At 50.3% G+C, this 11,216-nt stretch overlaps 1 protein-coding gene across 1 annotated transcript; it reads right to left on the bottom strand.

Annotated features, from left to right (window-relative positions):
* Window positions 1-8,482: 8,482 nt before the first annotated feature.
* Window positions 8,483-9,645, bottom strand: LOC123397878 (FCS-Like Zinc finger 6-like). The gene is made up of 2 exons (XM_045092397.1): window positions 9,044-9,645; window positions 8,483-8,918 (listed from the first exon to the last, which is right to left on the bottom strand). Exons 1-2 carry the CDS (start codon window positions 9,394-9,396, stop codon window positions 8,759-8,761), a joined length of 513 nt encoding a protein of 170 aa, XP_044948332.1. The 5' UTR covers window positions 9,397-9,645; the 3' UTR covers window positions 8,483-8,758.
* Window positions 9,646-11,216: the final 1,571 nt, after the last annotated feature.

The following is an 11,216-nucleotide window of genomic DNA, read 5'->3' as shown; positions in this document are numbered from 1 at the left end:
TTTCATCTCTTTAGAACATCACTTATGTTCCGTGACGTTTTACAACGTTTTCGGCGCCTTGCTTCTAAGCCATTAAGTATTTTTGTACTGAACTATCGTGTAGTTATCAGAAACGTGTATGTCGGATGTTCACAGCATCCACAGACGACGCTCGAGGTGCAGCACACCGAGTGGTGCATTAAGGACATAAGCCTTCTGTGCAGCAACGCGGACAATCCTCGGTTTTACAGACTCAGTCTGCAAAGTTTGCTACTATCAACTTTCAACTAAATTTTCTCTAGGAACATATAAAACAGTAGAGCTATAGCGCAAGCTACATCGTAATTCGCAAAGACCATTAGACTATGTTCATGACAATTAGTTCAATTAATCATATTACTTAAGAACTCCCACTCAAAAAGTACATCTCTCTAGTCATTTGAGTGGTACATGATCCAAATCCACTATCTCAAGTCCGATCATCACGTGAGTCGAGAATAGTTTCAGTGGTAAGCATCTCTATGCTAATCATATCAAGTATACGATTCATGCTTGACCTTTCGGTCTCATGTGTTCCGAGGCCATGTCTGCACATGCTAGGCTCGTCAAGCTTAACCCGAGTGTTCCGCGTGCGCAACTGTTTTGCACCCGTTGTATGTGAACGTTGAGTCTATCACACCCGATCATCACGTGGTGTCTCGAAACGACGAACTGTAGCAACGGTGCACAGTCGGGGAACACAATTTCGTCTTGAAATTTTAGTGAGAGATCACCTCATAATGCTACCGTCGTTCTAAGCAAAATAAGGTGCATAAAAGGATTAACATCACATGCAATTTATAAGTGACATGATATGGCCATCATCACGTGCTTCTTGATCTCCATCACCAAAGCACCGGCACGATCTTCTTGTCACCGGCGTCACACCATGATCTCCATCATCATGATCTCCATCAACGTGTCGCCATCGGGGTTGTCGTGCTACTCATGCTATTACTACTAAAGCTACGTCCTAGCAAAATAGTAAACGCATCTGCAAGCACAAACGTTAGTTATAAAGACAACCCTATGGCTCCTGCCGGTTGCCGTACCATCGACGTGCAAGTCGATATTATCTATTACAACATGATCATCTCATACATCCAATATATCACATCACATCGTTGGCCATATCACATCACAAGCATACCGTGCAAAAACAAGTTAGACGTCCTCTAATTTTGTTGTTGCATGTTTTACGTGGTGACCATGGGTATCTAGTAGGATCGCATCTTACTTACGCAAACACCACAACGGAGATATATGAGTTGCTATTTAACCTCATCCAAGGACCTCCTCGGTCAAATCTGATTCAACTAAAGTTGGAGAAACCGACACTTGCCAGTCATCTTTGAGCAACGGGGTTACTCGTAGCGATGAAACCACTCTCTCGTAAGCGTACGAGTAATGTAGGTCCAAGCCGCTTCAATCCAACAATACCGCGGAATCAAGAAAAGACTAAGGAGGGCAGCAAAACACACATCACCGCCCACAAAAACTTTTGTGTTCTACTCGAGAAGACATCTACGCATGAACCTAGCTCATGATGCCACTGTTGGGGAACGTCGCATGGGAAACAAAAATTTTCCTACGCGCACGAAGACCTATCATGGTGATGTCCATCTACGAGAGGGGATGAGTGATCTACGTACCCTTGTAGATCGTACAGCAGAAGCGTTAGTGAACGCGGTTGATGTAGTGGAACGTCCTCACGTCCCTCGATCCGCCCCGCGAACAATCCCGCGATCAGTCCCATGATCTAGTGCACTCGGACCAGCGACAGCGCCACGTCCGCACCACAGCGAGCCGCAGACTTCTTCCATGCCTGCACTCGGTTCAGGACCTCCTCCAGCCGGGTCATCAACCCTTCCATCTCTTGCCGAGACTCGTATTCGGGCCACATCTCCTTGTCGATTCGGCCGACGACCTCTCTCAGTCGACCGATGAAAGGTCCCACTTTACCCAGGAGAATGTGCGCTCGGAGCATGTCTCGATTGGCGTCGTCGCCGAGTGGAACGTTCGGAATAACCGACCGCTCAGCGTCAGCTGCTTCAGCCTCAGTGTCCATACAAAAATCTGCAAAGACAAGACGAGCAGCAAGTAAGCGCAGAATGAACTACACAGTCAACAAACACTCGGAAAAACAGAACTTACCACCGAGAAGCGCAATCATCTGCCTTGCCCAGTCGCTGACGTACTTCTCCTGTGCTATGTACCGCCTGTTCATCACCTGCATCTGTCCCATCAGTTCAGTTCTTTGTTTCCCCATTTTCTCCACTTCGGCCACCAATGCCTTGTTTGCCTCACGAGACTCCTCCAAGGACTTCTCTCGTTCAGTCAAAACACCCTTCAGACCAGCCAAGGCAAGCATTGTTGCATCCAGTTCCGCAGCAAACTGAATCTTTTCAGCTTTCAGAGTGTCGTACGCTGATCCCATCTTGCAAGTCTTCTGCAAGTCAGCGCGAAGAGATGATCAGACAAATTCAACAAGGACAACAATACAAACTCGAAGTTCTTCAGACCCCTGCCGACGCAAGCAGTCGACAGCGGTCTCGGGGACTACACCCAGTGGGTTCACTAAGAGTGACCCCACTGGCATGATGCTCAAACAGGTCCGACCTATTGAGAAACATAACAAAAAAACAAGCCTATGAGGCTACTACTACCCGACCTGAGTAAAATTACTCTCGGGGACTAATCCAGTACGTGCACTCGGAATGCCCCCACCGGTAACATTCAAACAGATTAGTTTTGATCTGATCAAGTTAAACGAAAATTTATATAAAGACAACTGTCGGTGCAAGCACTCGACAGAAGTCTCGGGGACTACACCCACTAGGTTCACTAAGAGTGAACCCACCGCAAACTAATCATTCTGTATCCGAGTATCTGGCTTAAACACCCAGTGGGTTACAAGGGGAAAGCAAATACTTACTAGCCCACTTACTCGGATATCGTCCCGGAGTTCCAAGCTTCGTTTGTACACAGACGCGATGGAGTTGTACGCTCTCTTGGCATCACCCTCCATCAACTCCGCCTGCACCATGGCCCCCTTGGCAGCTCCCACCTGATCTTCTGGAAGGCGTCGGGCATTGAACTGGACGGTCGATGGGCCTGGCACCACAAGAGACTCCTTGGTCATCCCAAGTCCTCCTCCAGCCGGTTCAGCAACGATGAGCGCCGTGTCAGTCGACGGCATCGTCTCAGTTGGCGGCGCTTCCATGGCAGGAGTGGTAACAGACGGAATGGCCTTAATGATGGGCGCCGCAGCTTGCTTGGACCTCTTCTGATCGTCATCCTCCACATGGATCACCTCTGAAGGAAGCCCGACCAAACGACGTGAGACCACAGGAAAAAGGACAAGACCAAAAGACAAAATTCGTGAAACAATAATGTAAGCTCTCGGAGTCGCCACGACGTACCTTGCTGGGATGTGACAACGTTGTCCGTATCCATGGTATCGTCCCCCTGGCGTGGCAGAGAAGTGGCGGAGGTGGCAGTTCTGTCGAGTAAAATTCACTTGACCAATAAACATGAGTTCAATCAAATACCGGAAGAAGATAGAAGAACAATACACTCACGTTGAGGCGACGGGAAGAGCAATCCTCATCCGTGGCAAAGCCTTCCGAGGTTTGGATCCACTTGGCTTGGCCACCTTAGAGGGCCGGCCCGCAGGTTCAGCAGCAGAGTCCCTGGCCCTCTTGGTGCTCCGAGCACTCGGAACCACGGGAGAAGCTGGCAAGGCACTCGGAACCACAGGAGGAGCCGGCGGGGCACTCGAGGCCGCTGGAGGAGCCAACGGAACCACGGGTTCGTGGCAGCGTTTAGTTCGAGGCTCTGGTGGTGGGGGTGGCGAGTTCTGCTCCTCATCTTCCCCCTCTTCTTCTTCGGACTCCTCCTCCATCTCCCCACTGTCGGAGACGTACTCGACGCTCTCCACGCTGCCCTTCTGGCTGCCTTCCTCCTCCTCAGCCGGATTCCCGTTCGAGACAGGAGAAAACCAGTTGGTCCACGCCTGCACGAGATACAGTCGACAACATCAGACGTCAGACAGTGATACAAGAAAAAGCGATAAATCTAAGACAATTGTGTGCACTCGACAAGTTATACTCACCTCATTCGGAGGAGGGTTGTCCGCGCGGAAGGGCTTCACTCGCCGGGCTCCTCTGAGGTTATCGCAGGCGCCTGTGATGTTGCGAACCCACGACGTCACAAGCTCCCCGGTCACGCACTCGGGTTAGTCCGAGTGGAGTCCTCAGGCCCCGAGTAGTGCCACATGGCGTGGTGTCGAGCTTGCAAAGGCTGGATACGCCTACCGAGAAAAATCTCCAGCAAGTCTATGCCAGTGACCCCCTTTCGGACGACCTCTACCAACGCATCGACCAGAGGCTGGATCTGGATCTTCTCCATCTTCGTGAGCGCAAGCTGCCTAGGCAGAGCCGGTCGGTCTAAGCTAAAAGGTGGCAGTCCAGTGGCGGCATTCGGGCAAGCAACGTCCTGGCAGTAGAACCAAGTCGACTGCCAGTTCCTAACAGATTCGGACAACTAAAGAGCGGGATAGCTACTTTTACTTTTCTTTTGGAAGCCTAAGCCTCCGCAGAGCTGGAGGAGGTGAGTTTCGTCGTCCGACTGGCTAAGTCTTTTGATGGTTTGAGATCTAGCAGAGAAGATGTGCTTAAAAAGCCCCCAATGGGGAGGACAGCCGATAAAACACTCGCACAACACGACGAAGGCAGAGAGGTGAGCTATTGCGTTGGGAGGAAAATGGTGGAGCTGCGCCCTGAAGTGGTTCATTATACCTCTGAAGAAGGGAGGAGGAGGCAGAGAGAAGCCTCGGTACACGTGACTGAGCATCAAGACGCGCTCCCCCTCCTGGGGTGCCGGCTCCGTCTCGCCCTCCGCCGGCAGCCTCCACGTCTTGTGCTCGATCATGCCTTGCTCCACCAGCTCCAGCATGTCCTCCTTCGTCACCGTGGAGGGGAGGAAATCCCCCTGGATCCAACCCGCCGGCAGTGCTCGCTGCCGCCGCTGAGCAGGAGCCGCCGCCTTCTTCTTCTTCTGCGCCTCGAGCTTGCTCGTCTGCCCCTTCGTCATGGTGGAGGTTGCAGATCCGCGGTGGAGAAGGGGAAGGAAGGAGCTTGGGATGCGCAGGAGGTGACGAGAGAAGCGGGACAAGTGTGAGCTATCGGACGAGTGCAACGAGAAACCCTCGCTGTAGAGGTTTAAATAAGGTTCCGACTGGGTCACTAGCAGGTGGCCCCGAAATCTTATCCCCGATCGGTTGCTGCGATATTAGTGGAGGAGATGACGGCGTGGAAATCGAGGCGGAAGAAACTACTCGATGACAATGTCGTCATCCCCGCCGAGCGCGCGGCAACCGAAATTTGAGGATCCCAGAAAATCCGCCGCTGTCAGTTGACCGGTCACGTCAAAAGATTCCACAGAAGCACTCGGTCCCTGACGGTTCGTTTCACAGATACACCCACTCGGATCACTGGTCAAGAAGATAAAATCGATCGAGGCAGACAACGCCGGAGTCGCATCCATACCAGTCGGATCCGTACTCCAAACATCGCTTCGTCGTTCCAACCCCAATCCATTCGGGGACTAATGATGGGGTTATAGTCCTAGGGTAGGGTCATAGGCCTGCCCTATGGGTCCTACCCAAGGACTACCCTTCATAAAGGATAAGGCCCTTAGTCAGTTCCGACTGAATTAAGGACTTCCCTTCATCCAGTCGGTGACGATTCCTTCATCATCCAGTCGGAGATGAGCATTCGGAGCATATCAAACTTACCGACTAGATTCCACTCTGTACATCGTAACCCCCCTGGAGGGCAACGGTCATACGTTTCTATGTACCTTTATTAGCATTTAAGACATACGTTACCTGTAACGTATGCATTTATTTACCACTACTCCACCCCTGTGCACCGAACCGTTGTGAAGGGTAGCGCACTCTATATAAACCGTCCTTCCCCACTGGTGCAGGGGTTAGCAATTCACTGTAATCCACATTCCACTCGACAACAAGCTCCCAAGAGCACTGAGACATAGGGCTTTTACCGCCACCGTAGAGGGGCCTGAACTCATACAACCTCGCCATAGCTAAGGCTCTGCCCATCCTTTCGTACCCTACACATATACTGTCAGACTTATACCCACGATAGTGCCCTCTTTGGACTTCCCAACCAGTGTTGGGAGCCCTAAGTACTTCTCACTAAGAGCCTCCGAGTCAACTCCTAGCTCTTGTTTAAGATGGCCCTTTGTCTCATCCTGGCAGCCCCTACCAAAGAAGATTGACGATTTCTGTAGGTTGACCCTCTGTCCATATGCCTCCTCATACTTAGTCAGAATCTCTCTCAACGCCTCCATATTCTCAGAGGACCCCTCAAGAAACACAATACTATCATCCGCAAACAGCAAGTGTGTGATATGGGGGCCAGTGCTCCCGAAAGACACACCCTTGCTTTTATTCTCACCCTGGGCTTGTTTCAGCATTGTAGAGAATCCCTCAACGCAAAACAAGAATAAGTATGGTGATAACGGATCCCCTTGCCGAAGACCCCGAGAGGGTAAGAAACTCCTAGAGAGACCACCATTGAGTTTAACAGAGAAGCTTGCAGATGTTACACACCTCATGACCATCACAATCCACTCACTCGCAAAGCCGAATTGGCGATGCATTTGCTCGAGGAAGGTCCACTCCACCCTGTCATAGGCCTTCATCATATAAAGTTTTACCGCACAAAGACATTTCTTACTCTTCCTGGTCCTTATCGCATGTACACATTCATAAGCTACAAGCATGTTATCCGTTATCAGACGTCCTGGGACGAACGCACTCTGCTCCTCAGAGATCAAAACAGGAAGAATGCCTTTGAGTCTATTGGCTAGCACCTTAGTGGCAATTTTATAGAGAACATTGCACAAGCTAATCGGTCTGAATTGGGACAACAAATCCGGAGAGTTAACCTTAGGGATCATGACTATCATCGTAGCATTGAAAGACTCCGGAGTTGCTGCCCCCCTTAAAAAGTCTCGAACCGCCCGGCACACATCTCCCCCTACCAACGACCAGTGTCGTTGGTAGAACATGGCCGGTAATCCATCGGGCCCCGGAGCCTTGGTTGGCCCCATTCGAAATAGTGCAGTTTCAATCTCCTCATCAGTAATTGGGGTTGTTAACTTCTCGTTCATCGCTTCGGTAACCAGCTGATCAATGTTGTGTAGAAGTGCATCAGCTCCTGTTGATCCCTCCGATTTGAATAACTTCTCATAAAAGGCCGCCGCAAGTTGTCTCATCTCATCATCCACCGTGCATACAGAGCCATCCTCCCTCCTTAGTGCTCTGACAGTATTCTTTCTCTTCCGATGTGAAGCCCTATTCTGAAAGTACTTCGTGTTCATATCTCCTGCCTTGAGCCATTCCATCCTAGATCGCTGCCTGTACATCACCTCTTCCCTTTCGTAAACCTCCCTAAGTTGCTCCTCAATGTCCCGAACCTCAGTAGTATACCCAGTCACTCCGGCTCTGGCTTTCGCATCCACTAGATCAGATTTCAGTCTTACAATTTGCTTTCGTACAGAACCAAATACTGATTTTGCCCATCGTTGCATGGACCCAGTGACCTTTCCCAGCTTCTGGCAGACTCCAGCTAGGCCTTGACAGACCGAGCCAGCCTCATCCCATGTCTCAGCAACCATCCCTTCATACCCGTCATGTCGGGTCCAGGCCTCCTCAAATCTGAATTGCCCCCTTCCCCTGGTACCAACACATGGAGCTGTCTCCTGCGCTCGAACCAGGATCGCCTGATGGTCTGATTCTTCTGTCATCACATGTTCAACTATGGTTGCCAGAAAGAGGTCTAGGAAGGAAACGGTGCAAGTAGCCCGATCCAACCGAGCCTGAATATTATCGGTGCCACCTACTATTCATATAAACTTTGATCACTTTGCCAAAAAATAAAATAAACTTGATCAGGCTGTAAAGGGTTTAACTGTAAACTTGGATGGAGACAGCATATATACTTGCAGTTGCACATTGGAATAGTTGCTAGAGTTGTCTGAATTTTGTCTTATTGTTGCAATTAGTGCGCAAGTGTTTAGTAGTAGTACTACTAGTAGTAAAGCCCACTGCCGAAGCGCCTCTCACGGTCACGGGATTGATTAATTACCACGCGACTGGTTCAATGATTTTCTTTAACCGCGGCGGCCTCACGAGCACGTAAAACAACAGTGATCACATCTTTTTTGACTGTACACATCGCCAAGACTTGATTACACACTAGGCAAGATAAGGTTGTTTTTCTTTCTCTCTTCACTAAAGTGCAATTTCGTTTAACGCGTTCGGTCTACGCAGTACTACTACATCCATATGAAGCGTCGAAGATGCACAACACAGCCAAACAAGATAAGATCATGAGGCGATGCAGTTAATTAATCGATCAGTAGTGGAGTAGTGTAGAAAGGAACGATCTCAGAAACGGATTCGATCGAGCTCCAAGTACATACTTATAAGATTAATAAAAAAAAAACTATGCAGTCGTACTGAGGCGATGGTCGATCGATCGACCACTGGTGGCTGACGGCCTGCAGAGATCGATTCGTTTTCGAGGCGTTCGTACGTACGAACGTGCGTACGAGTAATACATGCGTCGTAGCGCTGAGAAGCGACAACTTCTAGAGCTGGTAGCTTCGGAAGATGATAGCCTGCCTGCCTGCCTCTCGTGCGCCCTGATCAGGCCGCCGCCACCGTGCCGCCGGTGTCTGTCTTGCCGGAGCGGCCGCGGCTGGTCGCCGGCGCCGGCGCCGGCGACCTTGACGTGCACTTGTCCTTCCACTCCTCGTGCGTTATGTGCTGCTGCCGGCACTCGAGGCTGCAGAAGGCCGCCTCGCCCCTGAAAAATCGTGCAACGGAAGCAGAAGCAGAAGCAAAGCAACGGATTAGTATATTGGATAGTGGTACAACTTGGCCATGGATGCACGTGCATGGAGTGCAGGGGCGGACAGCTAGCTCACGTACTTGTACATGAAGGTGTCGCGGCCGGGGCCGAGGAGGCGGCGGCAGAGGCCGCAGTGGCGGAGGAACGCAGCGGTCTCGACCTTGGAGTAGTCGGCCGAGTTCCGCCGGAGCCCCGCCCGCGCCGGCGCCGCGCGCGCGCGGTACGCCGCGAGCCAGTCCGTCCCGGGGGCACCGCTGCCGCCGCCTAGGGCCGCCAGCCAGTCCTGCCCCCCGTCGGCGCCACCTTCTTCGGCCTGCACCACAGTCCTGGCCTGCTCGTCCTCGTCCTCGTCCTCCAACACCACCGCCAGCACGGACGGCGGCGCGACCTCCGTCAAGCTCGTCGTTCTCCTCATCGCGTTCTTGCAGGCCATACCCCAGCAAGCTCCACCCCACACCACAGCCTAGCTAGCTCCTCCCTTCACCAACAAAACGCCTCCGTGTGCACGATCCACCCTAGCACACGCACGCTCGCATAGTCCGTAAAAAGCGCGAGGAAGCGGGGCTGAGAGGAGGGGACGAGGAGGAGGCGGCGGCCATGGAAGTGCGTCCGTGCGCGTGTGGAGAGGAGGAGACGAGAGGAAGAAGAGGGTGGGAATCTGCGACTGCGAGAGGGTGGGAGGGAGGAAGATAAAAGGGAGGGGAAAGGATCTGGGCCGTCGGATGGGGTCCCATGACCGATCGGATCCACGTCAGCGCACTGATTGTTATTCCCCTGGGCCCTGGGCCCTGGGCCGCTCGTGCTCGCGCCTGATTGCTGCGCGCTTGTTCTCTTCCCGGCGCTCGGTCGGGGGCCTGTCGCAACGTCGTTCGCCGAATTTATTGCGGTTCCAGGCGCCTCTTGCCAAGTTTCATTGGCTGCTCTTTGCTACTACTAGTAGAAGGAGGGTGAACATTATTGTTGGCTTGTGTGACCGAGAAGTTTTTTGTGAAGGACAAAAGAGAGGAGGTGTTATTCAGCAGCTCGATGCATGAGATGAAAGCCGAGTTTGTGGTTGGGTTGCCTAGCAACTGTAGACCCCATATATATTTACTTTGTAATTGAGAAATGACCAATTCAAACCAACAAAATGCATATACGAGGGCCTAACTTGTGTTGAAAAATTGAGAGGGACAACATGCATCATGCTATCATCCAATTCAGCTATCGACATATTTACTATACTTCTTTTTCTTTTCTGCTTTTCGACCCCCTACCTCGCATGCATTAATGGGGCTACTATTAAAAAGTTGGGTGAGCCAGTCGGCTTAGGCTACAGGGCAGCCCAAAATTTGTCACGGTTTTACTTTCACTCCTTTGTCTACTGGTCTTGGACTGGGCGGGCCAAGGCATTGTTTTGTTCATGTGTAGCTCCACCACTACTCTCATGGTTGGGCGTCACAAACAATGACACCGGGAAGTAGACCATGGATCATCTACACTTATGTGCAAGGCCTACACATCTATCACTATTTTGAATTTGCAAAAAAAACGCCGATACGAATGAGAACATCCCTTTGAATGTTGATACAAAATGGTATTCACATTGTCATATCTTTTTTTTTTTGGAAAATTCAAAATTTCTAATTGTTTGGTAAATTTGCTCATCATTCCGACTAGCGAGTATGTAGAAACTTCTTGTCAACATTAATGAAAATGTAATTGCATGGGAAAAGTTGATGATAAATGATATTTTGGCATCATAAATAAACTCAGATTTTGATTCTAGAAAGATGCCTAACCAAAGATTCGAAATGAGAAGGTGGATCCCTTGGGGTGTAGAATCATGACGATGTGATTACTTCAAAAAGTGACACTAGTGCTACGTAAGTAATGATGCACCTTCTTTAGAAGCTATATGTTGCAACTAAAAAAACAAAAAACAAAAATGGATGCACGTATTTTGTGAATTTGATACATGTATGTCTTGAAGACAAATATATACCTAACTGACTACTACACAAAAGGAGCAAATGGAAGGAGAGCCACAAACAACGATAAGTGCACTCAACTTGCAATGTGCATATGTTGTTTCAAAATTTGTGGTGAGTACTTCAACTCTACATTGTACACATAAAAGGGAATATTAGTTCTAGATGTGCAACATATTATGTTCCAAGAGTGTGATTTCTATTTTCGTACTCACATATGCTCTCACTCCATTTGATGTGTCATGTAACTGCAAACTAGTGTGCCCCCTCTTTGGTTATAGAC

The sequence above is a fragment of the Hordeum vulgare genome, chromosome 5H, assembly GCF_904849725.1.
Source record: "Hordeum vulgare subsp. vulgare chromosome 5H, MorexV3_pseudomolecules_assembly, whole genome shotgun sequence".
Classification (NCBI taxonomy): domain Eukaryota; kingdom Viridiplantae; phylum Streptophyta; class Magnoliopsida; order Poales; family Poaceae; genus Hordeum; species Hordeum vulgare.
This window is presented reverse-complemented; position numbering and strand designations above follow the sequence as displayed.

Bases quoted from the DNA above. Each gene is read 5' to 3' on its own strand.
- LOC123397878 (XM_045092397.1), bottom strand. From the start codon at position 9,396: ATGGCCTGCAAGAACGCGATGAGGAGAACGACGAGCTTGACGGAGGTC. The intron at 8,919-9,043 runs GTACGTGAGCTA...ACGATTTTTCAG, and splicing joins CGCGACACCTTCATGTACAA to GGGCGAGGCGGCCTTCTGCA.